This window comes from Halichoeres trimaculatus, unplaced genomic scaffold, assembly GCF_033239565.1.
Source record: "Halichoeres trimaculatus isolate MK-OKI-2021-1 unplaced genomic scaffold, fHalTri1.1 fHalTri1_scaffold_13, whole genome shotgun sequence".
Lineage (NCBI taxonomy): Eukaryota > Metazoa > Chordata > Actinopteri > Labriformes > Labridae > Halichoeres > Halichoeres trimaculatus.
In genome coordinates this window covers 22194586-22219569 of record NW_027437191.1, presented here as the reverse complement: position 1 = coordinate 22219569, position 24984 = coordinate 22194586, and the positions used below count along the sequence as shown (strand labels likewise).

Below are 24984 nucleotides of genomic sequence, written 5' to 3'. Positions count from 1 at the left end.
AGAGGCTTGCTCGGCCACCTTCATTCTTTTCAGTTCCTGCTTTCCAACTACCTAACATACAGTATAATCCTCTCCCTATCCCTGCTGCACTGTTTCTCTCACTAAGGAGCACTGCTTGGCTCTCAGAGGAGGTGGAAAAGCACTCTGCAGGTAGTTAGGCTGGATTCACTTCTGGAGTGTGTTGCAGAGGCATCTTTAACTTCAAGTGGAGGACAATCCTGTGTTCCTGCTTTGTGACTTTTTGTATGGAGGAGTTTGACTTTTTTTTTAAATGAAAAATAATTCACGTGAATTCTAACGTTGTCTTTAGCTCAAGTAATTTGGAGACATGAAATGTTATTTTGGTGCCAGAAGCCACCTGTGATCAGCTCCTGAATTGGTACCATCAGTCTGTGATGCTCTGATGAGCCTCCTGATTGGATGTTGAGGATGAGGACGCCACTTATGCAAGAAGAGCTGTTATCTGTGGAGCTGCATTTCAGCCTGTAAGAGAGATTTAGAAAAGAGACTTTAGCAGTAAATGATAGTTGAAGTCATATTTTTTAGCCTCTAAAACAGTTTTTTTTACCTGTTTGTTCCACTGTTATTAATTACTGTGTACACTCCTAAACCTTTGCACTTATGAAGAATCTTTTTTATCTCCCAGCAGCTGAAAGCGCTTCACCCTTCATAGCACCATGTCACTATTGGAAGGCTTTCAGGGAAGGGTTAAGGATAAGTGTTTTTTTGAGTGAAGGAGACCTAGATGCACTAGAAGAGCTGGGGATGAAATAATTACATGCTGCAGGAACTCCAGGGCCCTGGCTGTCCTCAACCTTCCCTGACTCGTGTTAGATGTTTTGTAGATTTAAGTGTTTAGTGTTACTGAATAACAGAATTTTGAATGTGATCTAAACTTGGTTGCATGCCAGTTCGACAAGCCTGGATAACATAAGAGTGCTCTGTTTGTTAAGTCCTTTAAGTTCCTTGAAACAATCAGTCACTAAGAGTGTGGACACACTGGTCATCTGAACTGTGCCCATGAACGCTTTAAACCCAAGGTCCAGTTAATAATAATTACTGCGACCACTCCTCTTGACAGTTGTTGTAAACAACAGCAAGGGAGTTAGACGGCTGATGAACCAGAAAGACTTAACATAAGCAACTAGAAAAGCACCCAGAGGGTGCAGACCTCTGTCAATCATATTGTGATTGCCACGCAACACTTTAGTCCTACTTTAATGTTATACTCCCTTTCAGCAGACTATTAGCTACAATTTGATGTTAGCTGCAGGTTTGTACAATATTTTTTTACTTGACAATGTTGAAAATTATGATGACCCATTACATATTTCATATTCTGGATCTTAGTATCTAGAATATTGCCAGGATCTGGATTGTACTTTTACATATGTCAGAAATTATTGTGACCTTGTCTTGTATTGTTTTGCAAAGCAATCCAACCATTTATCGTGGAGTTATATACACATATGGCGAAACTGGCCCTATCTCACACTGATAAAGAATCCTTCAAAAAAGTCCTGGACCCAGATGGTGATCCAGATCACTTCCAAAGTTTAATTACTTTTTTTTTTTATCCCATTTTGAACATTTCCTGAAAATTTCATCAAGATCCGTCCGTTACTTTTTGAGTAACAGATGAGAGAAGCATAACCTCCTTGGCGAAGGTGAAAAATCAGTGTTACCTGCTGCATTGACATCAGCAAGCTCTGCTTCTGACCAAGAAACACGTTCTCCATTAGGGGATGATATGGTGAAATATGTCAGGATGCTTTCATTGCAGGATCAGGATCTCGGTTTTATCAGACTTTTTTTATGTGGACTTTTTTTTCCTGCAAACAACATTTTTAATCCACATATTTCTTATCCTGCATTCTGAACAAATATCCTTTGCACCGTTCTTGCTGAATCCCTCCGCAGATGGAATTTTTCCCCATCAAAAATTCTCTCCAGTACCAAGCTTTTAAAGTGGAATACATTTGAGTAGTTTCTTCTTTTGAATGTCTGCCTAATACACTTCAAACACTTCAGTCCTTAAAGCCAAATCAGAGCACAGACCAGGGTGTCATGCTGCTGGAACAGACGCGTTTGAACGACTCACAAACAGAGACATAGTAGAGTAGACTGTAGTGTCCTGGATGCTGTCTACAAACAAAGCGCCTCAGATCTGTCTAAAACGGTCTGTTCACCCTTGTTACAGAAAACGCTCTTAGAAATGTGGCATTGATCCACAATAAAACCTTTACAGTATGCTAGGAATAAAGACATATTGCTGAAGTGCTGAGCAGCTTTGCTTTAAGTATGATAGCCTCTTGTACAGAGAGTTCTGCCATCATTATGCCTTTGTACTTGCACACTGTGACCAGAAACATGGTTATAATGGTTGCATATTATTCTACAGCTGTGCAGATGCACTTTTATAAAGCCCTGCTTGGAAAAACCCAGCAGGAGCTCTATGCACATGCTCAGACACTGCATTACCTTCTCCCTTCATGTTCTGCTTTTGAGGGAGGATCAGAGGTGGGATGATTTTGGCCCTCTGTTGCACATCTTTGACCTGGCACAACAGTATCCCACCTAGAAAGGGCAAAATCTAAATGTATTGCAATTAAAAACACATCAGCACAGTGATGGTTCCTTTTCTAGTTCCTTTTCTCTTTCTCTCTCTCACAAACACGCACAGATTCAAAGAAACATTGCCTGTACGAGCCTTCATCTCCATGGTGATACAAAGTGTGCTTGCAAAGGGAGGTAGACTACAATTATGGGCAAATAAGAAGACAAACACAAAACTGAAGAATCTAAAAACTCTTTGCTTCTCTTTGGCAGTTTCATACTCATCTAGTCAACAGATTTTGTGAGTGAAATTGGAAAATTTGAGGTTTGAAATTGAAATATTCATGAAACATCTAATACCTCACAGTGAAGCAGGATGTTTTCTCTAAACGGGAGATAGCTCTTAATTGTAGACTTATTTCTGGTGTTTCCTTGTTTGTCTTGGTAATAAATATTTCAGTGCATGTAATTGGCTGTGCTCTTTCTCTTCCTCTTTTTCCCATCTGACCTTTCCCCTTCCTCCATCTTTACTGTTTTCTCAGTTGCTGAGATGATCCCATCGACCATGGTAGCAATACGGACTGCTTTGTAGAGCCTTGAGCTGCAACAGGTCACCATCATCACATTTTTTTTCTTCAGGCTTCAGCAAAGGTACAGCATGAATACCAGTTATGCTTTGATTGTTTAATACTCTCTGTGTGGTTTATTTTAAACCTAAACACAACATATCAGCTTTCTTTGGTTTAAAATCTTGTTCCCCACCTCAGATTGTTCAGTCTTTAATTCTAAAGATTTTTTGTCTGCTCTCGTTGCAGCACCAAATGTGCCTGTGAGAGTCATCGCTTCTTTCAGTGGACATTATGTTGATCACAGTCTAAATCTCCAGAGGACCCCATCCCTATTTTTCCCTCCCATCTCCCCTCCCAACACCCTTTCCTTTCTCCATTATGACCAGTCTGAAGCGTTCCCAGACAGAGCGCTCCGTAGGGGGCTCGGTTCCAGCTTCTGATGAGTTCTACACCCGCCGCTTACGGCTGCCCAATGGAGGGGCACCTCCTCCCCGCAGTGAAAGCGCCCACATTTCCTCTTCCTCCACCACCGGCACCAACCCGGGCGTCCCCAAAATGGGTGTCCGGGCTCGTGTGGCCGATTGGCCTCCAAGGAAAGATGGAGGAGGAGGAGGTGTTTGGCATATCACTGTGGAAACAGATTCACCCAGTTCTACCAATACCACCAGCTCCTCGGGATCAGGGAGTGGAGACAGAGAAAGACTTGGACTTGGTGAGAGAGGGGGTGGAGGAGGTGAACGAGGAGGTGGAGGAGGAAGTGGTGGTAGTGGTAGTGGTGGCAGTGGAGGAGGAGGGGTGTCAGCCGTCTCAGCCCACAGCAATCTGTCAGCCAAGCTGGGCCACCTGATAAGCCCACAGGACTCGTCCATGCTGCGCAACATCCACAACACGCTAAAGAATAAGATGCAGAGCAAAGGGAAAGACAACCGCTTCCTGTCTCCTGATGGATATCTGGGATCACCTCGCAAAGGCATGAGGCGTATTCGCCAGCGCAGTAACAGTGACATCACCATCAGTGAGCTGGACGTGGACGGCAATGAAGGCTGGTCCTTCTCAGGGTGGACACCTATGCACCGTGAGTACGGCAGCACTTCATCCATAGACAAACATGGTGTTTCAGGAGAGAGTTTCTTTGACATGCTCAAAGGTTACCAGTCAGCTGAGGCCCCTGATCAGAGAAGTCCAGCTCCAGAGAGGCTGTCGGAGCTACTAACTGTGGCACCAATTAAACAAGCTGCCCTGGACCTGCCAGACGGACCTCTGGGTCCAGTCAGAGGAAGTCCTGCGAGTCGACTAAAGGAACGAGAAAAGCACTTGAAGAGGAGGTCCAAGTCAGAGACAGGTGGAGAGTCAATCTTCCGTAAGCTTCGCAGTGTGAAGGTTGATGGTGACACATCCAGGGCCGGCTCAGACGCTGAAGATGGGGGTAAAGGGGATGAGAGCGCCCCACCTCCAAAACCCTGGGTGTGCCAAAAAGGTTTCAGCCATTTTGACATCCAGTCCCTGCTGTTTGACCTCAATGAGGCGATCCACAGTCGGCATTCTGGGTCCAAGCGTAAGAACACTACAACGGGTGCCTCGGCTGCTGCGGCTGCGTCTGCTTCAGCAACGTCCTCGCTGGCTTCAAATCAGAGTGGAATTTATGGGTCGCCCTGTGGCTCTCAAGAGGAGCTGAGCAAAGATGGTACGGGACACAGTACCAACCCTGCTCTGGACCCTGGTGACGACAAGAGCAATGACCTGGTGCTCAGCTGCCCTTGTTTCAGGAACGAGATCGGTGGGGAGGGTGAGAGGAACATCTCTCCAGTTAAACAGGTAAGCTTTAAAGGAAGACTAAACTTTGATAAATGCAGTTTGAAAAGAACAGATCAGTTACTTGTTTCCCTGAAGATAAGCTGTGATCAGTGGTTTTCAGTTTCCTAGCTTTACTTTTCTTTGTCCTTCATCCCTCAGCAGGGCAGCATAGGTAGTGGTGGTACCTCCAGCAGTTCTTCTGGGAGCACAGAGGAGGGACCCTTGGATGCCACCCTGACCACCCATTTTACCAACGCTGGCGTGGCTGTGCTGGAGGCTCCAAAGGATGGACCAAGCCAACATGCTGACAGGTCCAAAAGATACATAGTGGAGCATGTTGACCTTGGTGCATATTATTACAGAAAGTACTTCTACCTCAGAGGTGAGTGAAATGAAACCAGATTGGCTCTTTAAGTTTTTTTGTTCAATAGCAACTACAAACCATTTGCATGAGGGCAAAAAGTGGCTGTCTTTCCAGCAACTACTTAAGATTTAGGGCTTGAATCAAAACAGCCATTTTTTTTGCAATTACAAACCATCTCTAAATCATTCGAAGCATTTTTCTAAGCATCATGTTTACAATGTGGGAAGATATTGAAACAGGATATACCAACACAGTTCATTCAATTCCCCAGGCGAACTGAGAATTAAACTGGTGACCCTGAGGCTGCAGCAATTACCGCTGTGCTACAGTTTGAGCCCACTAGTACGGTTTTATCTGATTATTCCTGATTGTGTTATTTACAGCTGACCTATATGTCTTATATCTGCAAAGAACATTCCACTTTGTGCTTGTAATGACATTTAGTTAAGGGAACAGTGAAAATACAACCTGCCAGGTTGTAATGGAAACAAGTTAACAAGAGCTGGATGTAACATCACTGAAGTTATTTTTCTTGTTTCAGGCTCTAACAACCTCCCATACCCCTTTTCCACTCAAGTAGCCCTGCTGGTGCTAGTTCATAGCTGGCTCAATTGGAGAACCATCAAAGAATCAGCTTGTTATTCCTCAGGAAGGGGCCACTGTAGAGCCACATCATTATGACAGTATATACTAATATTTGCGAGGTGTAACTTGGACATATTAACCCCACCCCCAGTCCCCTATTATAGCATTATGTCTACTAGCCCTACAAGTTAGTGCTACTCTTGAACCTTTTTTCTTGTTCTGTGCCAATTTTTGGAAAACACAAAGAATTAGTTCCTGATTCGTGTCCAAACCAACACTCAAACTGATTTGGTGGAAAAGAAGTATTAGAGGCCATTAAAACAGCTCTGAGCTGCACACTGTGGAAAAACTGTCCTAGCCTACTTTATTTTACTTTCTTTTACCTCTTACTCCTCACCTGTAGAACATTGGAACTACCTGGGAGTAGATGAGAACATGGGCCCTGTGGCAGTGAGTCTGAGGAGGGAGAAGCTGGATGAACACAAGGAGCATGGACAGCAGTACAACTACCGGGTCATCTTCAGAACCAGTGAGGTACATTGAAAGTGACAAACACACCTGTAACTCACAGTTTATCAGCTTTGACTTCTTACTGCACTGCTAATCTTTCTTTCCATTCATGGTAATGTACTGTAGTCGTAGTTGCTGTTCCCTCTGGAGCAGTCAGTGGTTAGTACTCTGTGTGCTGAGTGATGTTGCTGAAAAGCTTCACACTGTGTGGGAGTTAGCGTATAGGATTTGCGCCCAGACATGCTTATTAAAAATCCCAGTTGGGGGGAGACTTCACAGAAGCTTCATCTCGAAGTTGTCAGATGCAGCTCAAGCCCTTTGAGCCATCGCCTCCGTTCCTAAACACCACCTGAAATAATCGAACACTTGATTCACTTTCTAATGCTGCCGCCCAGTCGTCTCTTCTTTCTGCTTGATCTGCATTTTGAAGTAATTGGGAATCTTTTGTGAATCCCTTTAGCTTTGCTGCTATCTTTTCCTATAGACAGACCAAAGCCACAGATCCATGTCCTCATTCTCTGAGCTGAACGCCCACTTAACATCTTTGTCAGCCTTCATCTGTGAAGGACTGAGCTGTGCCATTTCGCAGCTAAGCGAGACTAAAATAGCGCCAAAGGTATTTGAGTAGAGGAGGAAAAGCATTGCTCTCGTATTGAAGCGCACTATGAGTAATAGCCCTTCCAATCTCTTGGGATGACGCACAACCCTCTGTGCTGTGTTTTCCTCTATTTTCTCCCATTTTCTTGCCTCACTCCCTCCTCTCTAATTTCTATTTTTAAGAGCAGGGAGCAGGGGCAGGTATGGATACATATGTGTTTGTGTGTGTGGGAGTGAGCTGCATGGACTGTTGTTTGAGAGTGAAGTCCAGTGTCCACTGAGGACAGCTCTTGAGTGAGAGTGCTTCTCTTAAGCATATTTAACCTTGAAGCTGTTTGTACCAGCATCAGATCAAGGGGAGACCACGTAAAGACACACAAACTCAAAATAAGTGACTGGCAAAGCTTTGGGGCCACTGAGGATATCTGGCTGCATTTATTTGCTCATGATATACACTCAAGTCGTGGTCCTTCCAGGGTGCTTTTGATTTATTCATGGACATCTTTCTTGTTTCAACCTGAAGTGAAACTACAGCAGATAAAACGTCGCTTATTCAGCCGCTGGTTCTTTAACATTTGTTTCCCTGCACTAACAGAGAGAGTTGTCTAGCAGTTACTTTTATAGCCTCAATTTTGTTTCTTAAAAATATATATTGATTCAGTGTCCTAATCTGACTCCACAGTGCAGGAATGGACATGATTATCTCTTTTAAAAAAACCTTTTGTGCTGCAAATTGAATTTAATGGCCTCAGCACAGGCTTCCCTGGCCAGTTCCCCAAACATAGTCTTGGTAGTATCCTGCTGATGACTGGGCAGCTAGTTTTGGTTTTGTTGTTTTCAGTAATAAGCCAGTTTTGAAAAAAAAAAAAACCAAAAAAAAAAAACCAACACACTGCATTCTTGGAGCAGAAAGGGAGGGAGCTCAGCTAAAAATCCTCTAACGGGAACCATACGAAGATTTATGTCAGCAGTAAAGTCAATCTGTTCTAACTCTGGTTTGGTTTTGTTACCACACGATATGTGCTGGAAAAATAAAATCCTCTGGGGTTTTTGTCCTTTATGCAGCTGGTAGCTGTGTTTAAATTGATTTTTTAAAATTATCACAGAAACTTGGAGATCTCAGCCAAAACTGGAGAACATGTCACAAAGGTCCATGCTGTAACAGAATCTAATAGACGTGTGTTAGTGGAGAAAGTGCTTCTTCGACATCTCAACCGTGCAAGTCAACCTGCTCCTCTCTAGCTAAAAGCCATGTTTACAACTTCCACTTTCAGGAATACTTTATTTATCCCTAGACATTTAATTATAACAGTTGCCCTTATACACAACAAAGTTAGAATATTATTGGAAAGTCCAAACAGAATATATAATTTTATTTCAAGTGGTCTGTCTGCAGTCAGGCTATGTAGATGGTCTGCCTGGACGTTGACCCTCTGCTTGTTTGTGTTGAGCTGTGAAACCTCAAGCCTTTTGTCTCCTGGCCTGGCTGTGCTCATCATGTCTGTTGGTTGTTGTAAAGCCAAATACTGGTTTTAGGCACAGTTTGTTTTATTTTGAAAGTCGGTGGACCTTTCAATGTGGATTCAGTGCTCGACTTCCTCTCCCAGTTTTTGTATATTAACCTGTCACAACTCTTACATCTATCAAAAATAGAAGCCTTGTATATCAGTTGTGTAGGGCCCCGACTACCTGGAGCAGGGATGCAGCCAGAACACAATGGAATGGAAATGGTGGGAGCTGATACAGGGACTTAAATAAAAACCTACCTGATTTGGTGCCATGACAGAGCGGAGCTGAAGTGGAGTCACATGTGGTGTATTTCGGCTATAATCGACATCATACTGCATTCCCCAAACTCCCCCTGACTCCAGGCTAGTCCTGTTAGCTTGCCCACCCTATTTAGCAAAGATCTCACGTTCCTCATGAGAAAGAGGAGGCGCAGCTTATATCTCCTCTCAAAAAGCCTCTGTTGTCTTGCACCAGCTCCCTTCCTTCCTAGTTTTTGCCTCCTCTGTATCCTTGTGCATCCAGACTTCTGCAGAAATCTCCAGCAGTTTGGTCGATGAACTGGCTTAGCTTCAGAGCTACCTGCTGAGTTCGGGAGTGTCAACAACAGCTACAGAGTGCTAGCTAAAGTCTGTTTCTCCACTGTGAAAATCAGCTCTTTTAAAACAAAGGTAGAGAGACTCATCAAAAAAGAGTGAAAAAGCAACGCTATCAAGCTGCTTGCACAGTTTGAGTATGTGCGTGATATGCAGGTCACCTAAAGTGCAGTTATTACCTGTTGCTTATTGGTAGGGGGAGAGGGCCAACATTACAAGGTTAATTTGTTTTCATTGCAAGCTATATGTGGATTAAACGTCCTTTGGTTGGTTCTTGCACAAATTAAAAAATCCTTCCTCTTCTATTTCCTTCCAGCTCACCACCCTGAGAGGCTCCATCCTGGAAGATGCTGTTCCCTCTACATCCAAGCACGGTCTAGCCAGAGGTCTGCCCCTCAAAGAGGTGCTGGAATACCTGGTACCTGAGCTTAACGCGCACTGCCTACGCCTGGCTCTCAACACGCCGAAGGTCACTGATCAGCTGATGAAGCTGGATGAGCAGGGGGTAAGGAGTCAGGGTTTGCATTAATCATCCTGTTTGCCTGTTTTAGATCTTTTCTATTTATTACAATGAAAATAGGTTGTTTTACTTTTACAGACTCAGAGTTTCCATTATTCCTACAAAATATTAGCCATTTGGCACTATTTGTTGAATTTGAGACACTATCCTGTGCTATGAACAGCATATCATTTTCATTTTGTGCTGATTATGAATCATTTCATGTGTAGGAGTTGTTCCTCATTGTGAAACAGTATTATTTAAACAATCTTTTATTTGCTCTACTTATCCATCCACTCCCACAGACTGTGATGTAGGATTTATGTAGGGAAACTCCCCACATTTGTGTGCACACCCCCCCCACTCAGACACCTTGACCTTAAAAGGGAAGAAAAATACAAAACAAGCTCTTTGACACTTATGTTCTCCAGATGCAATAATCAAAAAGAGAACCTTTGGAAATGTCAACATGATTTCTCAGGAAAATGGCATTGCGTTCACTGCAGAACAACCTGCCGTGGTTCTTCTTAAAATGCCAACACTAGTTCTAGCTAAAATGTCAACATGGTAACTCTGACATGGTTTCTAATCAGTAATATAACTCAGTGCCTCCTTTTCTTCCTAATGATTCTCTTCCTAGCTGAGTTTCCAGAGGAAAGTGGGGGTGATGTACTGCATGGCGGGCCAGAGCAGTGAGGAGGAGATGTACAATAATGAGTCAGCCGGTCCTGCACTGGAGGAGTTCCTTCATCTGCTGGGAGAGCGAGTCAGACTCAAAGGCTTCACCAAGTACCGGGCTCAGCTGGACACCAAGAGTAAGCACTACACAAAAAGTACACAAAAACTTTTAGATGGAGACAATGGAAGTAAAACTAAGTTCTATATATGGTGGACTATGTTGAAGGCAATGTAAGTCTTCACGCAGGAATGTTTGGTATGCAACATTCAAGATACCTTAAAGTAGAGTATTGCACTTTTTAAAGGCTGTATTCTGTCCTTCTGGTACTGATTTTTTACACAAAAAAAGTATTATTTTTCTCACACTGGAGTTTTAGAAAACCCTTATTTTGGCCCCTGCCTGTAACACTGGCTGCGATTACATGCAGTCAGTATTCGGTTTAGGCCAATATCGTGGTTTCTGAAAAATTTGGAATAACCCCTTTATAAGCAGGAGCAAACGGGGCTATTCCTTTTTATATGGTATCATGATCAAAACAGCAACGCACAGACAACATCTCAAGCACAGAGAACATCAATGACATTGTTCATCTTACTGTGTCTGTAGCGACAGCAGCAACAAAAACAACAGCAGCAGCACCGTGGACTTCCTGTACTCAAAAGACCAAGATCCCTCGTGAACAGAACATGCGCAGAAGACAAACTCATGTTCCTTTCGTTTTTTTTTTTTTTTTTTAAACAGAACATGAGCATATTCCGTTTTTTAAAAAGGGTTATTGATGTTTATATGGCTACGGGCAGCCAGGTTATTGCCAATATTCCGAATATCAAAGTGTTAATGACTGCATGTAAATGCAGCAAGCGGCAACCTCAGGTCTAAGAATATGAGACAACGCGGAAGTGCTAAAATCTGCTGGTACTCGAGTGTTCGCTTAAGGCTAGCTGCGGAAGTAGCGGAAGTCACATACTCACCAAGCCAAAAAAAGTCACTTTCAAAGCATTTTCCATTTCAGAAACAGATGGGTGACGTTGGCGAGACTACGTCCATGTTTTATACCGTCTATGAAATGTTGCCACTGTCACCTTAAGGCTCCCTGCTTCATAAATCCCACCCCCTCTGATTGGCCAGCCTTCTGGAGGCTTGTCGAGGGCAGAGCTATTGGCAGGCCTTGGTGTTTAAGACCCGCCTTTCAAATATCTCATGTAAAATTTATGAGATCCTGGTATGATGATGTCATTGTCTTGTCAAGATCTAATGAAGATCTGGTGTTATTTTTAGAACCGATTGTTTGATCGGTTTACAGACAGATTCAGACCTTTTACCACATGAATATGTAGTGGTCTGAAAACTTGCACATGTGAAGTCTGAACATTCAGCATTGTTACTTTGTATCCATGTTTAAAATACAGGAAGTTTCAACCTGCCATCAAATCTGTCACCCAGAAGTTCTTTGGAACATTCTCTTCTGGGTGTCATATGGACTCCCATAACTGGTGTTGTTAACAGACACAGATCCTACAATCTTACTTGAAGTGAACAGGCTGCCTCTGTCTTGTGTGCACAAAGTACATCAAATATACATCTGATCGCTTTGAGCGCTGCTGTTTATTTAATCCCCCTTAACTCGTCCAAAATCATTAATAACCTCACGATTTTCATAAGCAGAAGAATGTGCAGTGGCTGGAGTAAAATAAACTGCTGTGCTGACATTAATTAAACAAGCATTGGCTTCACTGAACTATTCAGACACTGGTAACTCCTGCAGATTGACTGCACACTATCCATCAAGCCATCCCTCATAATGCTCTGAGAGATCCAAACTCTCCTGGTCATATTTTACAGCACATGTAATAAAACCTCCAGAAGCCTTTGATAAATTAAATACAGTCGTGCAGAGGACACCCTGTAGCGTAATTAACCGAGCTAATCTGGCTACATGAAGTAGGGCCTTTAAAACACCTGTGACTGTTCTGTCCTCTGTGTAGAGTGCATCAATAAACTGTGGAGGTGGTTGTTAACATGCAGCATGCTCTTTAGGGCCGGAGCCTGTTAAGAGCTCAGCGAACATCAGGCAGCCTGTTTTCAGCCTTTGATGAAACAAAAGGATAGTGTTTGCTTATTCTTGTTCCGAGCATGCAAGTTTATATTTATGATTCTGTTCAGCACTTTGAGTTAACTTACTTACTTTTCTGTGTTCAAACACAAAAAAACTGAAAAGTGGTCAAGGACTGTGAAAAAGCACTTGATCAAGTGGATGAGAAATTCACACACATTTGTCACTGTGTTCTCCTCAGCTGACTCAACAGGCACCCACTCCTTGTACACCACTTACAAGGACTATGAGATCATGTTCCATGTATCAACCATGCTGCCGTACACACCCAACAACAAGCAACAGGTGAGTTAAAAGGGCCAGCAGTTCCTTTTCTAACCTTTAAGTGTTTTTCTACCCCCGGAACTTTCCCTAGGAACTAGGACATTTTCAATTGCAGGAACTAGGATCTTAATTTAGTCCTGAAGTCATTAACTGACCTGTGAAAACAGCCCTGCCTCAAAGGTGGTTCTTTCCTGATATCTGGAACCTTGGGGGATTGAGCCTGCAAGCTGAGCATTTCTGATTGGTGGATAACTTTTGTTCAGTCAGGACCACTTTGTCAAAATAATCTTTATTAAATTGCACAGTTTCATTTGGCAGCATGGTTCTGTTCTGGGACTCCCTGCTGTTTCACGCGCTTGTGTGGAAAGCCTGAGGCAAGAAGAGCACACCTTCCTGCCCTTCATGAGCCATTGTGAACGGCATAAGCAGGGAGCGCAGCAGCAAAAATAAAAACCCAGACAGAGCAGAGCAATCGACATGAATACATTGACAGGAGGAGGTGGGATGGAGATGGGTTGCAAAGTGCCAGCAGAGGAAGCAAGACGGAGGCTGGCTAGAGCTGTTAAAATAGCCCGCTCTGGATACGATTTTCCAATAGGAGGCGGACACAGGAGTCAGCTGATCAATCAGCTGATCTGCACTGATGATGACAACTAAGCTGTTAGAGCTTGATGTCGTGGCCTGCCTGAACTACCGTTACTCTAGATTTTTCTTCAGAACTTTTTACAGTCAAAAATGCAGAGTGCATCCAACATTGTTATATAATTTAACTGTAATTATTGCATTGTTTCATGCAATGTCATACAACTCAGTATCTAACTCTTCTTTCTCTGGACTTTCCTCTTGTTGTTGTGTTTCTCCAGCTGCTGCGGAAGCGTCACATCGGGAACGATATCGTCACGGTAGTTTTCCAGGAACCTGGGGCCCTCCCTTTCACCCCCAAAAACATTCGCTCCCACTTCCAGCACGTTTTTGTGATTGTGCGTGCCCATAACCCATGCTCTGAAAACAGCTCCTACAGGTGAGACACTCTCAACCTTGTGTATACATAACATTTTCATTAAGAGGGCTCAGTAGTGAACAACTTTCACGTAAACTTTGTGGCAATTTTGGTTTTCTAGCTGCAACGTGATGGGTTTTCTATACTTTTAGGTTCCAAAAATCATTTTTTATTACATGGCAGTTATCACATGTTTAAGACAGTAAACTCAAAGGCACAGATGTGGCAGAATGGTTTGTGAGTAAAGTCCATCTGAAAACAGAAGTGTGAAGCCTGTCAACAGAACCATTTCTCACACGACAGGTTTGGACATTTTCTTTTGTTCAGCAGTGGGCCGTTCATAATGTGTCATCTGAAACGAAAGCCAACGCTGGGGCTTTGAAAAAAAAAACTCTTAATAAATAACTTTTCCTCTTCATTTTCCTCATAAATCATTTCCACTCACTCCTGAAACAATAACACTCTTATCTCTTCCCACAATAAGTTGTACATGGCTCTTATTGCCTTTGCGGCTCCATCACTCCATCACAGAGTAGGCTGTGAGCACTGAGAGGCCTCTTCATGTCTCACGATTTATTACCACACTGTCAGAGGAGTGTAATATGAAACACAAAGTGTCATTCTGGAGTCATTTTTAAGAATAATCGACATTCAGCCTCCTCTCTGGTTCCTGTTCCTAACTTTTTGACTGTGGCGTACGTGTCTGTTTATTACTGCTTCTGTCTTGTTGTCTACTTTTCTGTCATTCTCTCTTATCATACTCTCTGACTCTTCTCCTTCTCCTCCGAATAGCTGTTTTAATTGTTGTCTGAGTACATTGTGCATGGTCTTAGTTGTCCCCTACGAGGCTACTACCGAACAACACATGAACAATGAGAATTGAGCAACTGCGACGTACACTTGCCTGCTGTGATTCACAAACATGAATTAAGTTTTTCTGAGGTGGAAACTAATTTCCCACACAGACTTGAGGTGAAGTGTCAGGTTTGAAAAAGTGAATTACGATTCATAGACACCACGGGGAGTTGGACTGTGAGTCAGACGATGTATTAAGTAAGGATGCTTTGAAGCTTTGGTGTGTTTACTCCAGACTCTAGAGGATGATCACAAACACAGAGGGCAGGGAAATGAAGCTCACAGTATTGCTCTTTTTGATGAGATGGCTAATAAGAAGCTGTGGTTCCTCAAGTTCTTTAAGAAGTCATTTATTTCATCAATTGAAAGCTAATATGAAGGGATTTTGACTCATTATCAAACATTTCATGCAAAAACATCCCCTATATCACAGATTAGATCAGTGGCAGAAAAAACTGAATTGACCTAAAGATACAATGGCACATCCAAAAAAATTACATTTAAAACAAAAGGCCACACTTAAACAATGAATTCCTTTTACACCCAGTGTCTTAACACTTCATCTCTGGCTCTGTGGCTATTGATAGTGTCAGTGAGTGGCAGTCTTCTAAGGTAGGCCTGGACCGGAGAGTTGTACTGGGATCTGGAGGGCCTGTGTGGAAGTAAGAGATGTCCTATCAATTGTAGACATAAACTAGTTCACTTTAAGTCTTCTTTGGATGACAAATTGTCAGCAGACATGTCATCCATTCACTAGAGTGCAGGTTAATTTGATTATTATGGTATGAAGATTCAGACACAACAAGCAACACGTGATTTCATTTTGTTCAATTTAAATCAGACACTTTGAGTTTCAAAGACATTTAATGTCCTTGTGTCATCATTTCCTGTCATTAAAATGTTCGTTATAATAGCTGGATTAATGCCCAGAAAGTCATTTAAAAAAAACTTGTATAAAAAGTGGGTTGTTTCATATCCAAGATTATTGTACAATAAGGTCAACAGTTAGTTATACTTGCTGCTAGTTCAGATCCAGGAAAGTAGACTTTCAACATGTAAGTCAAATGTAAGTTTACATTTTTAAGGTTATACTTTGGGGCTTCTAGTTTCAATTTGGAGATCCTACCCATCCACAATAGGGTCACAAGCCAGGATTAATGCGGAGGGTTGTGTCAGGAAGGGCGTTAGACATATAAGCTGTGCCAGATTAACATGGGGAAAAGTTGTTTCGAACAAGTGATCCGCTATGGGAACCCTGGAAAAAAAAGTGAAAAAGTAAAAAGAAAGGTAAGAAATAGACAAGATAGAAAAAATTGATTATGAGCATATTCTATTTTCAAAAAGGGTTATTGGTGTTTACAACCGGGTTGTTGCTAACATTCCAATTATGAAAGGGTTAGTAACTGCGTAAATGTTGCCAATGTTTTGTGGTGAGTGATTAGATAAAAGGGTGAGAATTTACTGAAAAATATGGAATCGGCAAAGAGACAAATAAAAGAATGAAAAGAATTTCATTTTATTTCAATTTCATTTCATTTTTCATTTTTTCAATGAAAAAAACCCCCCAGAAAGAATCCAAGATTGACTTTGAGTTTAGAATTGTTTGATGCATCAACCAGCCAGTATCTGTACATCAGTTCATAACAAACTTGCAAACTATGCTGTTGATTTGTGGGGGTAGAGCAGGACTTGATGTTCGGTCATGAAGTTTATTTTTGAGTTTCTTATGAAGTAGAGAGCGAGATGACTAACAGACCACTGTGACTGTGCTAATGGAGGACGCTGTTTATCTGTTTCCTGCTGTTAAGCTCTGAGCTAAGAAGTATTCATCTGATGTTATTTGGGTATATTTTAGACGGGGCATGTTAGAGGAAGAAGTTTCATCAAATGTTCCAGAAGTTGTGGTTTATTTGGATAAAATAACTGCTGCAAAATCTGCCTGAAAGTCCTTTTTTATCACAATTGCTCAAATTATGAGGTCTTAAAAGCAGCAGTTAATTTTTTTTTGTGAGGGCTTGTTTACTCAGCTGAAATCATTACAATATATCTAATATGGTAGGGTCAAGAAACATATTAATTGATGCAAGAACAGCAATTTATGCACAACAGGAGTGCTAAGTACTTCAAAATGTGTGTTAATTTAGCTTCCAGTGTGTATTATTTTTTTGATTCAGCTCCTTGCACAGGTTGATTTCAGTCTATTTGTTCTCTCTGTGTTCTGACATGCCCTGTATCCTCTCTTGGGTACAATTTAATCCTCCGTGTGTGCAGTCTACTGTACATTACAACTGTTGCTGTCATGACAATAATAGAAAACAAAATCCTATTACTCTCAGTATCAGAATCTGTGGGTGGTAGCTTGACAAAAAAATTACACCAACTGGTATTTCCATCCAAATTTTAATAAATGTATTCATCGTGTTACAATTTACAACACAAATTATGACAAATTAATTCCCTAATTTTTTATTTCTGTCTACAAAACATCCGTAAATGTGCCGTGTGGAGCAAAACAAACCCAAAGTGCATCTGCTTGGTGATGTAAAAAGTAGACAAAAACAAGTTACATGTACCTCTCTCACATCCGCACACACACCTACAGTACACCTCTGAGCCACCCACTTCAATAGGTATTGACATGTTCTTTTTCTTGCCCTGGCTCAGTGGGCAGCAGGTCGTGGATGCTGGAAAAGCGAAGCTGCCCACACACTGGATATTTATAAGACCACAAATCACTGAAACCACAGGAATGTGCTCTTTCATTTCCACAGCCAAACCTCCTGCCATGTGGATCACACAGCAGCCGCTCAGCCCTGCAGTCCCCACTGCACCACAGCCTCCTTTCCCTCTCTCCTTTTTTCAACTCTTCTCCCATTCAATCCCTTTTTTCCCTCATTCATTTTTTCTCCTCTTCTTGTCCTCCAGCTTTTAACGCACTGACTCTCCTCTCGCCGTCACTCCTCTCTGTCCTGTGTGAGTCACAGGTCCTGGTTGACTGACTCACAAGTGTTTGAAATCAGCACAAGTGCTTTTAGAGCCCTGCTGTAATGTATTGAGTGATGTAAAGAAATAAGAATAAAAGGTCATATTTTATTTTAATCAATCGTTCAGCCAGCTTACAACCACTTTGACTGCTCCTGGTGGAAAATGCTCTGCAGGATCCATTTGTTGTCTAAGAAAAAATATGCAGACAGGGCCTTGAGGGTGAGCCACTTAGTTAAGATACCAGTTGTGAGTTATGAATTTATTATTTAGAATAAAATAAGTAGAAATTTTGACATGAACAGTATAGAATGTAAAATAGGGAAATTAATTTTTTTTCATTAATTAAGTACCGTAAACTACTTTAATGTAAAGCCAACATTTCCAAAATATAAGATACTGTTTAAAATGTTCATGAAAATAGAATTTGATTGTTTACCAATCATTTAGAACCTTAAATTGAATTGAAGATACACAGGAGAGAAATGTCAGAAATTTCAACTGAAAATTTATGTTTTGAAGATACAGGCTCCTTTAAAACAGGCTGCCAGCAACATGTTACATGTTGTCAGCTTAGTCAGCACAAAATTGGACTACTAAGATGCATGTAAACAGCTTAGTTGGACCAAAATCAGACAAAGCATAGTTCGATTGACACACCTAGCTAATGTGATTGCAGTTGGAATGTGGTTGGATTCAGCAGGGCACAACACATGGTACACCTCAGCATTTAGTGTGAGTGAATTTCACCTGGAAGAAGAAGCAGATGACTATGAAAATCAGGGTCACTGTGCTCCACCACGGGCATAATATGTAAGAAACATAAAGAGCTACACTGCATCAACTTTAGCCATCATCTTTGGGTACACAGCTTCAATTATCAAAAAGGAAACACAGCGCTGTCTATCGAGTAGAAGTGAGACGTTCTCAGCCAAAGTTTGATTCTTTTTTCTGCCTGTATACACAGATAATACTTGGACTGCTGTGCGCATGCCAGCGTACTGATTGACTTAGATTTTGAGCCAATGCAGTGACTTCCACTACAGAGTCATGTCTCAATCCAATCCAATCCACTTTATTTATAAAGCACATTTTACAAACAGAGCGTTACCAAAGTGCTGCAATGTCTGATTTTGATGCAGAGCTACCTGAGGGCCTGAGGATCATAGTTTCCCAGTATTTGTTTTGGCAGTTGTCCTTACTTTTTGATGATTTTTAGACACTTCAAAGAAGGGTTTCTAAGACAAGTGAATGGAAAGTAGTAAAACAGGGATCCAACTGAACCCTCTGAACCAAAGGGCCAAATTTGATTTTGTAAAAATGACCAAGGGCCAGCTGCTCTTAACTGTGAAAGTTACACATGAATGCTCTGTTAACTATTTCTACAATCAGTCCCTTGGTGTGCTCAAACCTTGTGCCATCATTACAGGCTGATGAAATCAAAGCTCGCCTGTCCCTCAGGTGTCTCTTCATACCAGATGATCAGTGGTCAGTTTCCTGCAGTGTCATGTCCTGCGTAAACACCACCCCAAATATTTCTTATCCTGCATTCTGAATCTTTTTTTATGCACATTTATTTTTTTCTGCAACATTTTTCAACTTTAATCTAGTCTACTCTCCTCTAATGTGATCCTTTGAACCCTTACATTTTCATTTAATGATAAATACATTCAGTGAAACACGTCAGCTTTAAGAGTTAAGTTTCTGCCGAATGTTCAGAGCTTTGCAGTCTGCTCCAAATGAAAAGGAAATCCAAGAAGCAAGCAATGCCAAAATACACTCCATGAAATACCAGTGTGAAGCATTTTCCACCTTTTTGAAACCTAATGTGAAAGTTAAGACACGGAGAAGGTTTTATACCAGCAAATATGCAATGAAATACAAAAAGTTTCATGGACATGAATGTTAGCATGTATGTTTGACCCTGCCTGCCTGGCTGCAGCTTTACATGTGCACACATATTACTCACAGCCTACTTCTCGTTGGCCTTGAGACTGCAGTGCATCACCCTTACAGGAAATGGAAGTAACACTCAGTAATACTAGTGACCACTGAGGGACCCAGCAGTGTTCATTTATCAAGGTCATACTGTGTTTTCACCCTCAAAGGCCAGAAAAAACCTTTCTTTTCTTACCTCTGTGCGTCACAAACCAGTCACACTGGGAAATGAGGTGGCAGCAATCTGATGGTTAGTGTAATTAAACACCACACGTCTGCGGTGAAAATGTGAAGTCTCTGAGGTATGTTTAGAAATATGTGGGTGACATATTATTGACTTCAGCTGCTTATTAGACAAAGCGATTAATCCTGGTGTCAACATGAGCGCCGGTGCATGTCAGCAGGGAGGCATGTGGGATGAGGGCCATGAATGTCTGGGTGTCTTTTCTCAACTGGTAATTATCACCTGAGGCGATCTGTGACGTGGACAGGTGATCCATGATCACATAGATTCACTTCCAGTCATTCAGGAGCCATTTAAGGACACTTTTAAGCTTTTTGCCCTCTGCTTCAGTCTGAGATTCTCAACATACCTGGTTGTTTCTCATGTCAGAAAAACTTCTCTTGCTTTCCACTAAGCAGTAATCCTTGCAGAGTCTCCCACACAGTCCTCCGTCCTCAGACACATTTTCCTTCACTCTGGGCTTTTTGGGCATGAGATCTGGAACAGCACTCTCCCCTCGTCCTCCTTCGTGACTCTCCTTTTTCTCTTCATGGCTGCAGAGCTGAGTTCCTGACATACCAGACAGGGTGAAGAGCCTCAGATGGATCATTCCAGGGGCTTAATGAAAGGAAAAAAGGGGATAAGGAGCGCAGAGACAGAAAACAAGGAGATAAAGATGTGAAAACAAAGCATGTGCTACAGAATAGAGTAAATACAGATGCACATAGTCTTTGTTATACTGCGGTGGTTATCTTAGACTCAAGAGGAGCATTTCTGCTGCAGGAAAACAGACCAGTGTCAGGATTCTGTTGTTCCCACCCTTGTCTGAGCAAACAGCATGAGGCCTTACATCAAGAATAGACTTTGTAGTGCAGTTTATCCCCTTATAAATACTTCAAGCATGTTTGCGATGCGACACTTTGGTTAACTTTGCTGTGAAGTAAAAGATTGAATCAAAACCACAGGCTGGCCGAGGGTAGAGTGAAACGCCCACCCTGGTGTTGGCTGAAGAGTCTGTCTGTGACGCCAGAATGGATTTGCTAACCATAAACATTTTTCTCCTGTTTGTTTCCTCCTCTGTTGTAGCGTGTCGGTCACTCGTTCCAAAGACATGCCCTCTTTTGGCCCTCCCATCCCAGAAGGTGTCACTTTCCCCAAGTCTTCAGTGTTCCGAGACTTCCTGCTGGCAAAAGTCATCAATGCAGAAAACGCCGCCCACAAGTCACACAAATTCCGCGCCATGGCCACCCGAACTCGCCAAGAGTACCTGCGGGATCTCGCTGAACGCCACACCACCAGCACCCCCATCGACCCCTCTGGGAAGTTCCCCTTCATCTCACTCGCTCATAAGAAGAAAGAGAAGAGCAAGCCGTACTCAGGGGCGGAGCTTCGCAGCCTGGGGGCGGTGGCTTGGCCGGTTCATGTTGAGGATCATGGCACTGGAGGGGAGCTGGAGGCTCTCCTGGCGATCTCAAACGACTTTTTGATCCTGTTGGATCGGGACGCCAAAGCCGTGGTGTTCAACTGTGCTACTAAAGACGTGATTGGCTGGACCCTGAGCAGTCCGGCGTCTTTGCGGATTTTCTACGAGCGCGGAGAGAACGTGTCTCTGAGGAGTATCAGTAACAACACCGAGGACTTCAAAGAGGTGGTCAAACGTCTGGAGGTGAGAACACTCACAACACACTCCACACATCAAAACTCACATTGAGATAATGTCAAGACTTTAAACTTTCAAAAATTAATTCAAGACGCAAGGATGACATCATGTGAAAGTATTCTAACTTAGTAAATATCTGCTTCACATAATGGCTCTGTCATCATGGCAGGGATCAGATTGAGTGTTTACAGGAAGAACTAAGACGATGCTGTTAATCAGAAGAATTATTTCAGTCTCACTACTAATTCTGCTAAATTAAAACAGACTCCATGATGCTGTTGTTGTTGTTGTTGTTGGGCGGCTCCACAGAGGCAGAAATCAATAGATGAAGATGATCAATGGCCCACTCACAGTCCCACGTACTACGAACTGTCAGTCTGCCAGAACGACACGTCTCTCTCTGTCGGCCGTCTGATTACTTGTCTCCTACTTATTGAGGGAGTTTCATAAAACACCTCTGGACAACATGCTTCTTAATGGCTCACATACACCTACACACACACACACACACACACACACAGACACACACACACGCAGCAAAGTGGTGCTAGCTCTCCCTTAGCTGTTTCCATGGAAACTGGTCAGAAAAAAGGTGTTTTCTTATGTAATCATCAGTGCTTCAGAATACATTCATTTCCCCTGCCTCTCCCAACTCTGAACTGTGTGTATATATGTGTGTGTGTTTCCGTCTGTGTGTGTGTGTGTGTGTGTGTGTGTGTGCGTGCAATAGTTGTTATCATGTGTTTATGTAACCTGGAATGAGTCCACCGCCTTTGATATACACACAAGCACATCATACATGCAAGCACACTCACGCACACACGCACACACACACACACACACACACACACACACACACACACACACACACACACACACACACACACACACACACACACACACACACACACACACACACAATATTTGGCCCAAGATTCAGTAATGTACCACTTTCATGTTTCATTTTATGCATCTGGCGTTAATCTTCAATCGTTTGGACTCCTTCGGTGCCAGAGAGAGGAGGAGAAGTGGCCTTGGGCCCTCTGCTTTTTTGGATCTCTCCTCTCTCCCCCTTTTTTTTATCTCCCTCTCTCCTTTGCGCTCTCTTTCCTCCCCTTGTTTGCTTTTCATCGCTTTATTTCTTTTCTTGTACGCTCCCGCTCTCCCACGCACACATTCAGAAACATCAGAGAGCATCATAACAATTCCTATCAGGTGCACGTCTACGGCATGATTTATTCACACCTCCTTGTGAGTTTGACTTCTATAGAAGACTCAGTGGGGGAAATGAAAGGTGCCCTGAAGTCACCAGGCACGTCACTAGAGGGGGAGAGACGTAAACAACCAAGATGAAAAGTCATAAAAGAGGAGGACAATTAAAACCACAGTTTATCCAATCAGTGTTTGTCTATTTCAGAAAGATGGGGGATCCTGACTTAAATTCTCAACTGTCATAGAATCTTTCAGACTCTCATATATTCAGATAACCCTGTTGACTTTTTGAATGTACACAGTAGGAACTATTTCAGGCCTCTTACTTTGTACATTGTGAATTGTTTTTTCTTCCCTTCTGTGTCTCTTTTCTCACGTCTCTGCTCTATTATATTCTCTCCTCACCCTTTTGACCCTCTTTGTTCCTTTTCATTCTTTCTCCTCTGATCGTTCCTGTCACATCATCTTTCCTATGTGCTTGACTCATCTGTATGCCCCCCTCTCCTCTGTCCAGTTACTGACTAAAGGCTGCGAGACGTCAGAGATGACGCTCCGTCGGAACGGCCTGGGGCAGCTCGGCTTCCACGTAAACTATGAGGGCATCGTGGCTGAGGTATCTGTCTCTGAGTTACTATATTTAAACAGTCTGACTACAACTGCTTTACTTTCACTGGATGACTTTCTCTTAAATGACCAAGAGCCAGCAGCTCTCACTGACACATTTATTATCTATGAATGAATATCGTGTCTATGATAACTATTTCTTTAAATCAGTCTCTCAATGTGCTCAAACCTCCTTGTTCCATCATCACAGACTGATGAAATCAAAGCTTACATGTTGCCTAAGTCTCTTAAAACCAGATGATCAGTGGTCAGTTTTCTGCAGGGTTATGTGCTGCATAAACATCAGAAAACTCTGCTTCTGACTAGGGGTAGGAGAAAAAATAAAAAAAATCGATATATTGGGATTTTTTTAGTCCTTTTCTTCTTTTTCAAAAAATACTTTTTTTCTACTTAAAATTCTACATTTCAGTCTTTGTTTATGAACAAGATTGGAAAAAAGTTACTACTTTTCTCCAGCAGAAAGTGAAATGTTTCTCTGAATCACGTGATGTGCATTTTATGGAAAATTATATAGTCTGTAGACATTATTGTTATCATTTAACTTTTTCACATGATCTGGTGTTTAAAAAGCAAACTAAAAATCCCAATCTAAATCGAACCAGCTCTCCAAAAATCATAATAGAATCAAATCGAGAGCATATTGTCCCAGCCCTACTTCTGACAAGGGTAAATGTTCCCCATTAGGGGGCGATAAGGGCAAAATATGTCTGAATGTTTTTATGACAGGATCAGGATCTGGATTTAATCAGGATTGTTTTTCTTATTCAGACACTTTCAACCCCAAAATATTTCTTATCCTGCATTCTTAACTATGCTCTCACATCATCAGATAATGATGAATACATTTATTTAAATACATCAGCCATAAGAGTTGTTGAGTTTCTGAAGAATGCACAGAGCTTTAGTAGCCTATGCTTGGTCCAAATGTAGTGCAGTTAGACATTACTTAATACACTTTGGTTTTGCATCAGGTGGAGCCGTATGGTTACGCCTGGCAGGCAGGACTGCGACAGGGAAGCAGACTGGTTGAAATCTGCAAAGTTGCTGTAGCAACTCTGACCCATGAGCAAATGATTGACCTCCTGCGGACCTCAGTGGCAGTGCGTGTTGTGATCATCCCACCTCATGATGACGCCACCCCACGCAGGTAGGTTTTAAGGGGAAATGTGAATTTGAATTTAAACTTCTTAAAGGGATAGCCCCTTGAGATGCAGCAGATGTGCAAAGATCTTACGCTGTGATCTTGGATGAATAAAACCAATCTTTTTTTAAATCCCACCATGGTGAAATAATAGCTACCTGAATTCACTCTGTCCCCTTCCTCTCTCCCACAGGGGCTGCTCAGAGCTCTATCGAATGCCTGTGTCTGAATACAAGAGCAGCAGCAGCGATAGCGGCTCCTTCGAGTACAAGTTCCCCTTCAGGAGCAACAACAACAAGTGGCAGAGGACGTCCAGCAGCCCTCAGCAGTCTCTCACAGCCTCCCCACAGCCCCACCAACCAAACCGAGCCATCAGCCTGGGAAGCTCTGTGGGGAAGACGCTGTCAGCGGAGAGGCTGGAGAGGGGTGCAGTGATCCCACGCAGTGTCAGCAGTGATGGCCGACCTCTGGATACAAAGAGGTCAGAGCTCATAGCTCTTTGAATCATGGGTCGTTGGAACATAATGCTTGTGTTTGGGGAGGCTGCATTAGGTTCCCAAAACGTAGAGATTGTGAGAGGGGGACAAGTCTGTGATTGCAATGAATCATGCACATTAGTTTATGTATTAAAAACAGATGATATCTGGGAGAAGCTTTAAAATATTCATCCTTTTTTCTTTTGTCCTGATTGTGTGGGAACAGCACCAACAATGTAGG

The 24984-nt window shown here is 42.4% G+C and overlaps 1 protein-coding gene across 4 annotated transcripts in view; it reads left to right on the top strand.

Annotated features, from left to right (window-relative positions):
• sipa1l1 (signal-induced proliferation-associated 1 like 1) overlaps positions 1 to 24984 on the top strand; it is a 96457-nt gene that overhangs the window by 58288 nt on the left and 13185 nt on the right. For 3 of the 4 annotated variants that reach the window (XM_074685772.1, XM_074685771.1, XM_074685770.1), the window contains 12 exons: positions 3099 to 3207; positions 3372 to 4940; positions 5079 to 5301; positions 6272 to 6402; positions 9394 to 9582; positions 10217 to 10391; positions 12550 to 12653; positions 13496 to 13653; positions 20717 to 21296; positions 23017 to 23115; positions 24098 to 24273; positions 24461 to 24748. In XM_074685772.1, coding sequence (XP_074541873.1) covers positions 3504 to 4940; positions 5079 to 5301; positions 6272 to 6402; positions 9394 to 9582; positions 10217 to 10391; positions 12550 to 12653; positions 13496 to 13653; positions 20717 to 21296; positions 23017 to 23115; positions 24098 to 24273; positions 24461 to 24748 — 3560 coding nt within the window. In that variant the 5' untranslated portion in view covers positions 3099 to 3207; positions 3372 to 3503. The remainder of the gene's footprint in view (positions 1 to 3098; positions 3208 to 3371; positions 4941 to 5078; positions 5302 to 6271; positions 6403 to 9393; positions 9583 to 10216; positions 10392 to 12549; positions 12654 to 13495; positions 13654 to 20716; positions 21297 to 23016; positions 23116 to 24097; positions 24274 to 24460; positions 24749 to 24984) is intronic. The other variant, XM_074685773.1, reaches the window with a different exon arrangement.